We start from the raw sequence: 16,747 nt of genomic DNA on the forward strand, positions 1-16,747 counted from the left end.
GACGCTCAACCGACTGAGCCACCCAAGTGCCCCTAAGTTTATTTATTTTGAGAGAGAGAGAGAGAAAGAGAGAACAAGTGAGCTTGTGTAAGTAGGGGAGAGACGGAGAGAGAGAATCCCAAGCAGGCTACACACTGTCAGCACAGAGCCCGTCAGGGAGCTTGAAACATAAGATCATGATCTGAGCTGAAATCAAGAGTTGGAGGCCCAATCAACTGAGCCACCCAGGTGCCCCAGTACATTTAACTTTTATAAGAACATTTTAAAATTAAAATTTAACATAGTTATTATTACACTGGTGAAATTCCTACATATAAGACTTTTTACATTTCACATTTTACATTTCAGTAAATAAAATAAAATTACTCTGTAACAAAATGCAATCCAAAAAGGTTAACTTTTTGTGTTTTTTTTCCCTCCATAATTTTGAAATTACCCATCAGCATAGCACTTATTGAAATCTGTTTTTCTATAATTTTCTTGAGGAATTTATATTCCTGTAAATTCCATCACTTTTTCCAGAATCTTACAACTTGGTTGTTAAGTGCTGAAGAACCTGTCTTCCTTCTAAGCAAACCATATTACAAAAGGCTTTTACTTTATACCATTAGTAATGTTTTGCATTGAAAAAGTGCCTGTGGCTTTCAAACTTTTTATATAAATTATGCCAATAGGTATTATAAATACAAGAATATTGGCTGCAGAATATGTAATTTTTTAAAATCTGTGCTGTTAACAGCCCTCCCCCAAGCCCTGCTATAATAAGGTTCTATTACTCATGATAACTTTCAAAATATTTTCTAAAGCCTCATGAAGGAGAAATTAAAATATATTATAATGCTGAATATGAATATGAATTCTTTGACAAATGTGAATTTACAGACTGTGATCGGTTTCTGATAATTGGGTGTTAAGGTAGGTGGTATATCTCAAATATCTATGATTAACACTTTTCCCATCTGTGCTAGGATTTTTCATTATAGAGCATATTATAAGACATAAGTTCTGTAGTCTTATTGTGTAAATAATAAACCTGTCTCCATTTTGGGGGCTAAATTATAATTTATTGTTCAAGTAATAAACAAGGTTCTTTATGAATTTATGTTCTTTTCTCTGAAGTTTCATTAATGGTTTAATAGAGACAGCTGTACATATTGTACTGTGTTGTTGTTTTTTTGTTTTTTTTTTTACAGGTTTCTGTAGAGCGACATTTTCATTCTGTGTTAGTCCTCTATTGGTTTTTGTCAATTCTAAGAGTGGAGATAATCAGGGAGTAAAGTTCCTTCGTCGATTTAAACAGTTGCTAAATCCGGCTCAGGTGTTTGATTTAATGAACGGAGGTCCTCATTTAGGGTAATTGATTATTGATTAATCTCATTAGAATGAAATGTAGCACCAAGCATGAAATGTTTGATTTTTCAGTTCATGAAGATTGTCAATTCATCTAGACATCTCTATGTTGATCTTCCCACTCCTCACTTTTTAAAGCTCTAATTATACGTTTTAACTTCCCCTTTTTGATATTTATACAACTTCCTTATGTGCTGAAAATCCCAAAATTTGTTTAGAAAATGTTTCAGAATATATCATACATCAAATAGTACTAACAGTTTACTTAGCTTTGAGAAGGAACCTGTGTAAATATAGAAATATGTGATAATTTTAGAAAATGATCTGAGTGGAAGGCTAGCATTGATTTTTATATAATACAAATAATCAATTATTTAACCAAAGCACAGATACTATTGCAGGTCCCAGGGATTGGAGACCCATTCATACAAATGACAAAAAATACTGTTGTTGATTGTTCTTTTCAGCTTTCTGGAATATCCTATGACTTACAATCTGAAAAAAAATTAAATGTATTTTCAGTGAGGGAAAATATACCTTCCGGTACTTTAAATACATTTTTAGTATATGCATATGATTTTGTTGAAGAGGTGATACAGTGTCATTAGAACCAAGGGCCTGCAACCTCTCCATGATTTACTTCTGTCAACTCAACTTTTCTCTTAAAGCATGAACACAGAAGTAGGAATGGGGATTTTGGGTACCCCCAGAAGGCCCTTACCCTTTCCTGTCCTTTCTGTCTCTTGCCTCAGTTTTTGTGCTTCTTTCCACTTTAGCTCTTCAGAGTCTTTCTCCTTGTTCCCACTGCCTTCTTGCCAAGTCTCAGGCCCTTCTGAGCCCATGGATGTTCATCTTTTTCATCTGTCTCCAACCCCTTCCCTGGGTTCTGGTATTTCCTTACCTGGCTTCTCCCCTCACTTGTGTCTTTTCCGTTGCTGGTTAGCTGTGTCTTCCTTTCTAGCACATCTGTTTAACAATCCTTCACAGTTCCAATATCTTACATTCTTAACATTTCCTTTTCTCACCTATATAATTCCAAGGAAGGCCCTTTGTGAAACCTCTTGAGATTGTCTCTATATTTTTTAGATTTCCCACAATACTTGAGGTGTACAAAGGTACATTCAGAAGGTGCAATGTGTCAAAAGTTGAGATGAAGGAAAAGGAATATAAAAGTAAAAAAGACTGACCCAAGTCTAGGGGATGAGGCGGAGGAAAAGCGAGTGGGTGTCCGAAAAGTGATACATCGACAAGGTTTGGTGGGTCTCTTTAGAAACTGCCTTGAGCATCAACAGTATCAGTGCCCTAGATTCACCATCCCTGGTTGGTAGTATACTATTCTTAAGGAAATAACATATCCTTATAACGGAAAGAAAAAAAAGTCACTACTTTTACCATGTTGCATCCCTTACCTTTCATTCTCTTTCCCGGGTCTGCTTCTTTGTTTTCTCATTTCCAACCCCCCTTTCCACCCAATTTTATCTCCCATTTCTACTTATAATCCCCTTTCCTCCTTACGATTAAGAAGTTTTCTTGAGTTAAGAATTGCACTTTAATTTTTATAGTATAATTAATATGTAAGAGTTCTTATAGTTATCTGAACATGAATACCAGCAAATACAGAATAACAAAGAATTGGGGGAAGTGATTTTCATTTATTTGTATTAAAATAAAATCCTTTTTACTTTCAGTTTAAGATTATTCCAGAAGTTTGACAACTTTCGAATTCTTGTTTGTGGAGGAGATGGAAGTGTAGGTTGGGTTTTGTCAGAAATTGATAAGCTCAACTTGAATAAACAGGCAAGTACTCAGTCTTTCCTGACTCATTAACTACATTAACATGTACTCATTAGCATGCACGTATGCTAATCTGCTGACCAGGGAGGTGCAGAAATGCCATAGCTCCTGTTTCTGAGGTCTCCCTGTTGTATTCTCTTTCAGTGTCAGCTGGGAGTATTGCCCTTGGGTACAGGAAATGACCTTGCCCGCGTTCTGGGCTGGGGAGGTTCATATGATGACGACACCCAACTTCCTCAGATACTAGAGAAGCTGGAACGAGCCAGTACCAAAATGCTAGACAGGTAAAAGAGAATTTTCTTCCAAAACCAGACTGAATATGGCCTACTAAATCATTTTTGGCAGTTTAAATTTTACGAATTGTAAGCCCCATGAGGACAGAGACTTCCTGGTCCTACCTACTCTTTTCACGCCTGAGGTCTAGGACAGAGCCCAGCGTAGAGTAGACACTCAATAAATATATTTTTTTGAGTGAATGAATGAATTGTAACAATAACTGAGAAAACTAGTCTAATGAACCCACTATTTTATTTTATTTTATATACAGAAGATATCTTTTTATCTTTTTTTTTTAATATGAAATTTATTGTCAAATTGGTTTCCATACAACACCAGTGCTCATCCCAACAGGTGCCCTCCTCAATGCCCATCACCCACTTTCTCCTCCCTCCCTCCCCCCATCAATTCTCAGTTTATTCTCTATTTTAAAAACAGAAGGCTATGCTGATACAGCAATTACTTGTCCTTGTTCTTCGGGTCAGAAAGCTTCAATAGTTCATTTTGTGTGGGGGCTTTTGATGACTATAATAGGTCATATAACAGGCCCCATCATCTTGTGGCTTCATTAAAGCTACGGAAGACACATAAAGTTTAGATTTGTTAGAATATCTCTTCTTAATTATTGCATACTAAGAATGAATTGAACCAACAAAGAACTGAATACTAAAAAAGATAATCCTTTCCCAGGGACCGAGAAATATTAGAAAGACCTCTTCATATCAAGGTGTTTATGATGTCCTGACCACATCTCAACCTCTTTTCTCTAAACGCCCCACGTATAAAAAAGAAATCACCGTATGTGTACCCTGAATATTCTAGAGGAGGTGTTTAGGATTGGAGTTTAGGAGCAACAGGACTCAGTACGCAGTAACCAACCCCCCCCACCCCCCGCCACCACCACCACCATAAGTAGAAGACAAATGTCAAAATATCATTATGGACTTAAGCTAGCATGAATCAAAACAACTTTGATAGGATTAGCCATCTGTGGAACTGTTCCCGAAAATAACAAAATCTCATCAGGGAGTCACCAATCTAAAATGTAATTACTCTAAAATGAGCTATAACCTAATTAATTGTAACCTTGCCTGTCCTAAGGTAATGTTGTAATGGTCGATTCTTTTGCTGACAGAATATTTCAAAAGAGAGCTGGGTGGTACAGTATTTGTCTAAAGTTATGGTTATCCCAAACTATTCAGGAGAGGGATACCCCGGTCATGTAGGTGCCTAAAGGGGCTTCTGTCTCCAGTCTTTAAAAGACCCTAGAGGTGATTTCCCAGTTCTGTGCTTACCAAACTATGCAGGGTATTTGAAATGGCTTTTTGCTGCAAATTTAAACACTGTTCTCGTTGCACCCCAAGAACAGAAAAGTCAGAATTCATTGCATTAGTGAAGAAGGGGAAGTTTTACTATGTATGTGCATTTCTTACTTCATGGAGTTTGGAAGTCACTAACCAGAGAACTGGTAAGATATGGAAATCATAAAGCATGAATTCAGCATTTTATGAGATTGCCAAAAATTCCATCTCTTTTTTCCAGTATCTGGTTGTCTTAGATACAATAAACCATAGTTTGTGCAGACTTGTGCATATGTATGAGAACAGAGTCTGTTTATTAAATTTTAAAGGAATTTTAGACCAAAGACTTTTCTCCCTTCAGGTGGAGTATAATGACCTATGAACTCAAGTTGCCTCCAAAAGCTTCTCTACTTCCAGAACCTCCAGAAGCATCCGAAGAATTTTATGTAAGACTTTAACCTTTTGCCTATTTATCATTTGGAAATAGGGGTGAATATCTTGACCAAGTAAGAAAACTTTATAAGATACGGTAGCATGCTTGCTTAGTTTTATTTTTTATTATTTTGGGTATGGGTTCATTGACCGCTTCTAGTCTTCTCTCTCAGAAGGAAGAATTCATACGATGCAGGTTAGAGTCGTTCTATGACCACCCACACTGGAAACGTGAAGTTAGCCACATCACTCACTGTCATGGGCCCGTTACTTTATCTATAGAACAAGGTTGCAATGTTGGAAAGAGTTAATGCAGTAACAAATGTGTGCAAAGCACCAGGCATGCAAGTTCCCCTTCCTCACCCCTGATGGTTCCCCCTGATATTCCACCTGCCTGCTTCATTTTACCAACAGGGCTCCAGGGCAGGCCAGCTGATGACAGGTTCCTGTTAGCTTTTACTCAACTTCTGCTTTGGCCATGATCACCTGTCTATTAGGTGTTAGCTCAGCTCCCTTAAGCAATTTGCAAACACACTAATACTTGTGGCCAGAGTATTATATAATTTCTTCCTACTTTGCGTGCTCTGTTGAGTGTTCACCATTATAGGTTTCCAGTTTAAGCCTGCTGATCATGATAAAAACAAAGGAAGAAAGACAGCGCACTGTTTTCCATCCCTGGTACAGACCATTAACTACAGTTTTTAGATGTTCTTAAAGATTCAGCATTTTGATTAAACCTCAAAGCACTGGAGAATTAAAACAGACCCTACTTTTCAAAGGATTACTCTGTGACTAACAAGACCGTTTGGTCTATAATAACTTATTTTTCCCTCTAGGAAAATTCATCTGTTTCTAGTTGAAATCTTTACTTTGTCATTAAGAAAATTATGGTCTTGTCAAAACTGAGGAAAGGAATGATAACTAGAAACATGGGGCTATGCCTTAAACCAGCTAATTATATAATGCCCTTTTCTCACATAAAGGTAGCAAAAACTGCCTCTAAAAATATGGAAAATACAAAAATGTATGAAAAAATAATCTTACTTCTAGTCCTAACACCCAAGGATAATTGCTATTAAGGATTAATATATTTACTATTTTCTTTCTAGCAGCATTTTTATTTATAGTATTATTTTATCCAACTACAAATATAATACATGTTTTTATAGGAACCAGTCTTTTTTCTTAATAGTATTTTTGTAAATGCTATTAATTTTCTCCCCAAAGAGACAAAAGGGGGAATTCTTTTGCTCTACTTACTTAAGAGATGTCTACTTCCTAGCATGAAAAATAAAGGTAAACAATTTTACTTTTATTGCATATGTATAGTCATTAAATACGAGATATGGTTGTAACTACATGGAAGAAATCTCTTTTTTAGTATAAAAGGTTTTGAATGAAACAGTTTATTTTGGTTTCCTGTTAAAATATTTCATAACAAAGGAATAGCATGCCTTCAGAATACACGTTAAGTGAGTGTTCTACATCACTCTGACTCGTCACCATGTGACTTTTTTACCTTTAAGACTGTAAGAACAGCAAGCTGAACCTTCCTTCTTAGGCCCAACCTAATTTCCCAGCTTATATATTTTTTATCCGTTTTAAATTCCTTTATGCGTGACTGTGAAATTACTACTTTTTCAGTTTTCCTTAAAAGGACACAAATGTGGTTGAACTTCCTGATTATCTTATTAACTTAGCATTCCGCTGGCACCGTAGAATTGCAGAGTTTAAAGAACTGTGACAGTTTTGTTGATGAACTCCTTATGGCCATAATTAAGTAATTCTGTTTCCTGTTATGCTTTTTAAACATTGAAAAAGTAGTGATTCCACGATTTCCTCCAGTAACAATGATTCTATTGATACTCACTGGTAGAAAACACATTGTTGATATTTAGTGTGAAATCCCCATGCTGTCATGTCCTTTTCTCCCGTACCCCTTTATGAATGGATATGTAGCCTTCCAGCAATATCATGCTTAGTTCACTCCTGTCCTCACCTCAGGTATCACTTGCTCCAAGCAGCCACCCCTCATCCCCCAAGTCCCACTACTATCTCCTTCTTGGGAGTTCCATAGCCCCCTTCCATTATCACCTGCCATTATCTTGGTGCAATTGTACTGTCACGGTGCGGCAACCTGTTATCCATTCACCATTATATTGTCATCTGGTGTCATGACTGACACAAAACGGGCAATTAATAAAAAATTCTTATTGTTGGGGCCTGGGTGGCGCAGTCGGTTAAGCGTCCGACTTCAGCCAGGTCACGATCTCGCGGTCCGTGAGTTCGAGCCCCGCGTCAGGCTCTGGGCTGATGGCTCGGAGCCTGGAGCCTGTTTCCTATTCTGTGTCTCCCTCTCTCTGACCCTCCCCCGTTCATGCTCTGTCTCTCTCTGTCCCAAAAATAAATAAAAAACGTTGAAAAAAAAAATTAAAAAAAAAAAATTCTTATTGTTAATTTTTTGTCTAAATACCACACACTTTTGGAACTAGGGGCATCTTGGCATCAAAGCCTTCTGACCTTGTCTGTTTCTCGGAAGCCAGATTCCTATTGCTTTCCAATTGGTTTCAAAGCTTTTTGACGTAAGAGTCATATTTTTAGTCTCTTTTGTATCATACCCAAATCACACCAGTCTAGTGAGTCAATAGATGCTCATTTATTAATGGTAAGGTCATAAAAAAGAGGATGTGAACTGCTGCACCTCCATCCTGACAACAGGAACGAATGGCTTCAAATCCCTGGAAACGAAATTCTTCCTATTAGTTTATTTTTTTAATTTGCTCTTATAGAAAGCTCCTCTCCCCTCAATTCTTTGTTTCCTAGATGCTTGGTAACAGCATGCTAAGATGTTATAACGTTATTTTTTCATTCACTTAACAATATTAAATGCCTGTTGGCATCCGGGAGTAGACATAGAAGATTTGCCCTCCAGCTCCAGTCAGCTTAGAGTGCCGATTCCCAAGCTGTGTGCAGGGGGCCTCCAGGCACTCACTCTGGTGAATTCAGAGGGCTACCATAAGATGTGTTCAAATTTCAAAGAGAATTTAATTGTAATACTCAACATCTTATTGGACAGCACACAGCTTGAAGTACTGGACAGTTGAAACATCATTGCACTACACTTCTTTTGATGACATCACATTTTTGCGAAGCTTGGGTTCTCAGTAGTCACTGTGACAAAAAGCAAACACCACACAAAAGTCAGTGTTGAATAGGAAATGAGAGAGTTCTTGTCCAATCTGATTCCAAGGCTTGAGACGTACACAGTGCCTACAGGCTCACAGCTCGTTATTTAAGAGTTAAATATGATACTATTTTTTCTTTTAATTTATGTGTATTATTTTTTCAAGTGGCTATTAAGTTGTTAGGACATAAATACTAAGTTGTGTGTACTTAACTACTGTTAGCCGTTCCTTTAGGCCTAGGGGTATGTGACAAAATCATTCAGACATTAAGGATGCCACAAAGCGAGAAAGCTGGAGAATATATTTTGAGGGACAGACAATAAATGATCAGCTATGTTTAGGTTATTTTCAGGGCATAATGGCTGCACAGAAGAGAGGGCTCTCAGTCTGGTAAGTTCAGTGAAGTCTTTACAGAAGAGATTATACCTAAACTGGGTTTTCAGCACAAACAAAGAGAAGTAGGAATTAGCCAGTTGAAAAAGAGCATCATGTAGAGCTTGATAGTAAGGACCTTCATACATTTGGGACACTACAAGTAATTCTGTTGAGTTAGAGCTCATGGTGCAAGGGAAGAGCATCAAAAGACATGACGGTGGAGAGAAGGAGGGTTCAGATCATGGAGAATCCTGGGAATTGTGGAAGGTGTTGCGTGTTAGCTGAAGAATTTTGACTCTGTCTGGAAAGTAGGAAGATCCCCTCTAACATGTTAGGTAGAGATGCGTCATGCTCAGATTTGTGTTTTGGAAAAAGATCATTGCATCATGAAGTGGAGAATGATTTGAAAGGGGTTAGAGAGATATAGGGATCCCAGCTACAAGGCTGGTATAATGATGCACTTGAGAAATGACAAAATTTATATTTGACAGTTAACCAAAGATCAGGACTTGCTTGGAGTGGGGGGGTGGGGGGTGGGGCGGGAATAAGCTGCAGACCTGGCCCCCTAGTTTGTCTTTTCTTCATTAGCCCAGGATCGTGGGAAAATCACACAACGTCACTGAGCCTTAGGTTCCTTGGCTGTAAAACAGGACAATTAATGGGATAAATATGTATCGAATATTTCATCACAGTGTCTGTACACAATAAAAATGTTAACTATTATTCTTACCTTACCTTCCTGACTCTAAGTGACTACATAATAGCTTAATAAGGGACATCAATAATTTTATCTTTGGACATAGAGGTTATTTCATTTTCCTCTGGAAGAGGTTGTATTCTTTGCCTTTGCTTATTTTTAACAGGCAAAAACTTGGATATTTACATGTAATTTCAAAGGGAATTACTGACAGTATAAAATACTTTCCCCTACCTTCTTAGGCTCTATGACAATCTATCCTGTAGGGAAAAGAAATGAAACTAATCATTTTGAAAAATACTTCCTTTCTTTGCTTTTTTAAAAGATGTATTTTCATTTTTCTGATCTTGAGTATAAAGATACAACTTTTAATGTTTACACTGGAAGATGAATAAAGTGGATTTGCAAGTGAACACAACATTGTGTGAGGCTTTGAGGCTCCTCCCCTCCCATCCTTTCCTTAATGTAAGAATTCCTTTCTATACGTGGTCTGCCTCTGAAGAAAGTAAGATAGAAATTTAAAAGAGTGACATACTGATTAGCCACTCATGGAACTGGGCAGAAATCGGGAATGAGATCTCTTTGGAAAGACGCTAGTCAGGAAGGCTTTAAGGAGGGGGGTTGGTAACTGAATCTGCATTTAAGTCTGAATGACGTGGTGCCAATGGGTAAGAAGCAACAAAAGGATATCAGAGAAGGGCGGAAGAACACAGGAGGCCAGCTGGAACAGAGCAGGTGGTTTACACTGGAAATTTTTGAGCTGTAGGACGTTGTACATATTGGAGGCAAACATTTGATGGAAGGCTCTGAATAGAGGCTGTTTAAATACTGTGCACATGTTTGCATATTAGGAAGATCCGTTCTTTCAACAGAATCTTACATTTTGAGTCAAACAGAAAAGGGGAGACAGGACTCCCTGAGCATTTTGATTACTTCCTAATTTGAGAGATATATTTACATGGCTGTATGACAGGGTACTCAACATTCTAAAAAACTTTTTATTGAATTGTGCACACAGAAAAGTGCACCAATCATAAATGTACAGTTGGTAAGTTTCCACAAGCTGAATACACCCATGTAATCAACATGCAGATCACAAAGCAGTATTATCAGCGTGCTGTGAGCCCCCATAGGCCCTCTTCCATTCACCACCCTCCCCTCCCACCCCAGGAACCACTCTCCCGGTTTCTAACAGCATAGATTATTTTTGTCCATTCTGCACTTTATAAAATGAATCATTTTGTAAGCAGTTCTTTTCTGAATCCTTTTATTCAACATTATGTCTGTGAGATTCATCCGTGTTATGGCATAGCTGTAAACCATGCATTCTCATTGCCCCCATCTAGTCCACTGCGAGGATATACTACAATGTGTTATCCATTCTGCATTTGAGTGAATGCTGCTATGAACGTTTTCTATCACATGTCTTTTGGTGAACGCACATCACATTTCTCTGGGTGTGTGTGTGTGTGTGTGTGTGTATATATATATATATATGGAAATCGGATTGTTGGATCCTATGCTATATACATATGTTTGGCTTTGAAAGACACCCAGCAGTTTTCTCGTGTTTATACCAATGCCTGCTCTCCCACCAGCAGTGAATGAGACTTCTGTAGCTCTACAACCTTGCCAATATTTGGCATTTTCCAGCCATTGTTGCTGCTATTTCATTTTAACTCTTCTGGCAAATACAGTGGAACCTCACTGTGGTTTTATTTTGTGTTTGCCTGACAGCTGATGAGGCTGATTTCCTTTCATCTGTTTGTGGACCATTTTTTTTTTATCCTCCTCTTTAAATTTCTAGTCTTTAGCCCATTTTTCATTGGGTTGTCTGGCTTTTTTTTGTGCCTACCTGGAGGAGTTCTTTATGTGTTCAGCTATTCGACATTTTTTTCTAATTTAATGGATTTTAGGGTTTTTTCTAAGACTATAGATTAAGGAATTTCAGAAACTAAAAGCCTTTTATAGAAGGGAAGTATTTATCTATTTTGTATGATGACTTTTCATATAATTCATTATAGTCACGGCACTGTGTCACATGTGTCTTAAATGATCCCATTTTGGAAGTGGTAATAAACTGAGTTGTATAAATGCCAGCAACAATAATACAGTGTAGGTTTTTTACTTTTTCAGATGACAATTTATGAGGACTCAGTTGCAGCTCATCTTACAAAAATCCTCAATTCTGATGAACATGCCGTGGTCATATCATCTGCCAAGTGAGTAATGGAGTTCAAGTCATGAAAGAGTTATATGGTGAAAACGAAAGGACAGCTTGTTCCTACCATTTATGTCACTTTTTTTGTGATTCCCCCGCCCCCCCAAAAAATATTGGTGAAGTAGCTTATAAAGTTAGAGTAGCTTATAAAGTTAGATATACTAAACTTGCATTGGTTTTTTTAAAAATCACTTTAGCATCTTATTTGCAGTGAAGTATATATTTAGAGGGGGTTTTTAATGCTTAATTTGAAATATTTTTATCAGAAAGGTGTGATATGAATTAGAGTTTAATTAATCTAAGTTCCTATTTAAAGAAGCATTTATGATTATAACATGGAAAACACATTTCACCATAATTTATTATTTCCATAAACACTACTCTTTAGGAACTGTTTACATCAGGAAAGGGAAAATATTGAAGAGATTTTTCAAAGTGACATTTATCAGCGTGTTAGAATTCCATAATTATATTTTAATTCAAAGTTATCAGATTTTAGTTAAGTTGATTCTGTACATGGAGCCAAAGCTACTTGATTTTATTATCTTAAATGTTGCCTGCCCGGAATTTAGAATTTAGTTTTGAAATATCCTATACTGATATCCTGAGAGCTGGAAAGTCAACTAGAGTAAGGGGTGAAACCCGCTGAAATTTTCAACTGATAAGCAAAGGTCAAAGCATGCTTTAAGATTCTGGCTTAGCAAGGAAATATTACTGTTATACAGAAAGAGGAGACAAAGAAGAAGTAAAGAAAGGGAGTGAGGGACTGGGGAAGTAGTGGGAGGAAAAATACACAAACCTTAGTATATTATATATTTAATTTGCAAAGACTCAAGGGAAGACCAGATAAATCATTACAAACAAATTTGCTTGTGACAGAGTACAAATACAGTAACGACTGCTTTTGCTGCCATAACCCCCAGGAATAGGAAACCGGGCTGAACAATAGGAAGGGTATTGCTTAAGGAATAATAGGAAGGAACAGCTTAAGGCAGGGGAGCAGACTGGTTGCCCAGAGAGGTGGGCAGCAGATGCTCTGATGCACAGTGCTGCTGGTGGGTTTTTGCTGCTGTTGTTTGGTTGGGCGTTTTCTTTTTTTAAATTTTTTTAATGTTTATTATTTTTGAGAGAGAGGGAGAGACAGAGGCACAAGTGGGGAATGGGCAGAGAGAGAGAGGGAAACACAGAATTGGAAGCAGGCTCCAGGCTCTGAGCTGTCAGCACAGAGCCCGACATGGGGCTTGAACCCATTAACCGCGAGATCATGACCTGAGTCGAAGTTGGACGCTCCACCGACCGAGCCACCCAGGCACCCCTGGTTGGGTGTTTTCTGACAAGTTGCATGGCTTATGGTGAAATGTAAAAATCTCCAGTTCCTCCCAAGCCTCAGCACTCCCTAGGCCTTCCTCATACTGGGCCAAATTTATAAATATACCCACGTCATTCCTTAGGTACTTCTTAAGTTACTTCTACAAGGAAGACATTTGCGCTTGCCACCCTTGCTCTATGAATCAAATGCTTTTTTTTTATAGGACATTTTAGAAGCTATTGCTAGAAAAAATGGAAAGCTGATTGGAAACTTTTTAAAATTATAACAAATTATAAAAAGAATTGTTCTTTAGTGCAGTTAATATTTTAAATATTTCAAATTTGGATGTTAGCAAATCTCTTGATATTGGCCTTCATGTGTTTGATGTGTTTGATTACTGCCTTCTATACATTTGATATGTTTCTTAACTGAGATATAATTGGCTTATAACCTTGTCTTCTTTTAAACAAAATATTATGTAGAATTCTAATATTTAAATAATTAAAAATCTATTTTGTTGTCATTAATAAATTGGACAAGATTAAATTATTAGCCATTTGTGAGAAAAATTAAGCAATGAGATTATAGATAACAGTTATAATTTTTTATTTGATGCAATTTCTAATTATTTCTGTATTTTATTTTATTTTTTTTTCAATATATGAAATTTATTGTCAAATTGGTTTCCATACAACACCCAGTGCTCATCCCAAAAGGTGCCCTCCTCAATACCCATCGCCCACCCTCCCCTCCCTCCCACCCCCATCAACCCTCAGTTTGTTCTCAGTTATTTCTGTATTTTATTTTGATTATTGAAGACAATTTCCTTACTAACATGTAACCAAAATAAAATACAGAAATAGCTGAAAACTGCATCAAATATAGTCTAAGATTTTCCCAAAAAAACTGTGAATTCTGAAGTGAAAGCTAACATATTACTTGTCTCTCATATTTCTAATGATTATTTGAGCATGTAAAAAATATATATATATCCTATATTTCTAAGTGAAATTTGAATTAAGTATTTGCAAAATCCTTGAAGTCTTTCTGGAAAACAGTTTGAAAAACACAGTATTAAAAAACACAGTTTGAAAGTCACAGTATTGGGCCAAGTAGAAGTAAATCTGAGGTCCTAGCTGAGATTCAACCATTTAGTAGCTTTGTGGCCCAGGTCTGTTTTATCAAGTGTAGGAATGTCCTTCCTCTCTCATGGAACTGCTAGGAGATTTAAGTTGAGAAATAAAATAAATATAGAGCTTATAAACTCCAGAGTGCTATATTAAATTATGGTATCATCATCTCATGTTTTAATCAGTTACATTCAAATTTTTCTTTGACCTTGGCCTGGCTCTTTGTCTAGGCTCCACTATTATTAACTTTAGCTTTGGATTTCTCTCTGACCTTCGTTTGCCTCTAAGCAGATTCTGTTCCAACCCTGGTCCCCTCTTGTCACTCCTGTGTGCTCCCATACTGCCCAGCTGTCTTGCCTTTATAACCCCAGATTAAAATTTTAAGGGATTTGCCATAAAAAGATTTAAGACTGAAAAGAAAGGAAAAAATTTAGTAAATTTGTACCATTAATATAGTATATTTTCAATTTAATTTTTGTTATGAACATTTTCAAACATACATAAAAGTAGAGAGACTAGTATAATGGTTTCCCACCATACCCATCACACAGCTTCAGTGTCTGTCAAAATTTTGTCATCCACTTCCACTTTTCCATGCTACAGTATCTCTAAGCAAATCCCAGAAATCCTTTTATTCTAGTTTCAGTATATATACCTAATAATCTTATTAAAAAGTCTAATAAAATTAGTAATAATTCTCTAAGACCATCTCGATCCGTATTCCATTTGCCCTAATTATCTCAAAGTTTTTTTTAAAACAGTTGTTTTATTCAAGTCAAGAACCAAACAAGGTTCAATTATTGCATTTGGGTTATATATCCCTTTAAGACTTGTAAAGTATAAAATAGTTCTCCCTGCTTAAAAAAAAATTTTTTTTCGGGGCACCTGGGTGGCTCAGTCAGTTAAGCATCCAACTCTTGATTTTGGCTCAGGTCATGATCTCATGGTCATGGAATCGAGCCCTGCGTCGGCCTCCATGCTGAGCATGGAGCCTGCTTAAGATTCTTTCTCTTTCTCTGCCCCTCTTCCACAGTCATGTTCACTCACTCTCACTTTCTTTCTCTAAAATAAAATTAAATTTAAATTAAATTAAATTAAAGTTAAATAAAGTAAATAAAGATAAAATAAGGTATAATAAATTGTTATCAAGGCATGACATATACACGGTAAAGTACCCAAATCATAAAGGTATAACTTAAGTGATGAGAGAAAAGAATACACACACACATTCACATTCACATACACATTCTTGTAACCACCACCTAGATAACATAAATAATTCCCTTCCTTTGATAATGCTAGTTACTTGTTAAATGATGTAATATTCAGGAAGAATGTTTTAACCTCCTTGTGCATGTTTAAACTTGTTTTATAAAATAGTAATTCCCAGCAGACTAAGCTGTTTTAACTATTTTTTAAATGCTGAAAATACTATGGAAATGCTATATTCCATTAGCATAGCTAATATGTAGGTTAACTAACGTAGTTACTATGAACTAACCAACATAATGTCAACATTTCTTTGATTTTGAAATTTTGTAAACATGAGTTACCTTCTGAGAATCAGAAGCATTAGCTAGCAATTATAGATGTCATTTATTAATAAAAATACAAAGCAAAGTTTTTAAGTAAATGCAAGTTGTTCTGAGGATAAAACTTCTTAGAATATGGGATCGCCGGCCAGAAAAAAATAGTAAGATTGGAACTATTGCCATAGAACCATAGAGTTTTATTTTATTTATATTTTTTAATGTTTATTTATTTTTGAGAGAGACACAGAGTGCGAGTGGGGGAGGGGCAGAGAGAGAGGGAGACACAGAATCAGAAGCAGGTTCCAGGCTCTGAGCTGTCAGCACAGAGCCTGATATGGGGCTCGAACTCAAGAACGGTGAGATCAGACCTGAGCTGAAGTCGGACACTTAAACGACTAAGCCATCCAGATGCCCCTAGAACCATAGAATTTTAGATTTGGAATCTATCTTAGAGATAATTTAGGCTAGCTCCTCTCCCCCATTAAATAGATGAGATAAGATATGTAGTTATTACAATCTTTCCTCAGAGCACAGAGTAGGTAATGGGTTTTTTTTTTATATATTATGCATTGATATTTGGAAATCGTCTTTAGTTTCTGATTGGAACTTTTTTATATCAGATGGAAAATGAATTTTTCAGATGATACCTGCCTGCCAATATGCACATCTGTTTGGGCACCATTGCCATATTTTTCTGCATGTAGTGTTTGTATGTTTTATTGTCATTTGCCACTATTAAAAAAATAAGTGAAAAACTGATAAATGAAGATACTGCTACTAGTGATGAAAAGTATAGATGCCATGAATACAATCTGATTGAGATCATAGTGGAAATCATCAAGCATGCTAAATGTGGACTATTGTTGGCTCCAACTGAATATTTGGTGCAAAATCAACTACATATTTGTGTTCAACTTGGAAGGAAGAGAACAAAACTAAAGAAATAAAATGCTTGGAAATAGCTTGTCAAAGTTATGACTAACATTAATTTAAAATATAATTAGGGATTAAAAACATTTATAACTCTATGAGAAAATCCATGTTCCACTTTCATTTATTTGATTTTTGAACCTGTTTTCTGGAAGTCTATGCATTAAAGTAGAAACTGTATCAGTTGGAGAATGTCTTTTACGTTATTATAGTAA

At 36.5% G+C, this 16,747-nt stretch overlaps 1 protein-coding gene across 6 annotated transcripts in view; it reads left to right on the forward strand.

The window, feature by feature from the left end:
• Positions 1-16,747, forward strand: part of DGKH (diacylglycerol kinase eta) — a 184,115-nt gene that overhangs the window by 116,483 nt on the left and 50,885 nt on the right. For all 6 annotated transcript variants that reach the window (XM_058684159.1, XM_058684185.1, XM_058684178.1 and 3 more), the window contains 5 exons: positions 1,194-1,353; positions 3,039-3,147; positions 3,289-3,428; positions 5,083-5,167; positions 11,547-11,632. In XM_058684159.1, the coding sequence (XP_058540142.1) occupies positions 1,194-1,353; positions 3,039-3,147; positions 3,289-3,428; positions 5,083-5,167; positions 11,547-11,632 (580 nt within the window). The remainder of the gene's footprint in view (positions 1-1,193; positions 1,354-3,038; positions 3,148-3,288; positions 3,429-5,082; positions 5,168-11,546; positions 11,633-16,747) is intronic.

The sequence above is a fragment of the Neofelis nebulosa genome, chromosome 1 (assembly GCF_028018385.1).
Source record: "Neofelis nebulosa isolate mNeoNeb1 chromosome 1, mNeoNeb1.pri, whole genome shotgun sequence".
NCBI classification, from domain to species: domain Eukaryota; kingdom Metazoa; phylum Chordata; class Mammalia; order Carnivora; family Felidae; genus Neofelis; species Neofelis nebulosa.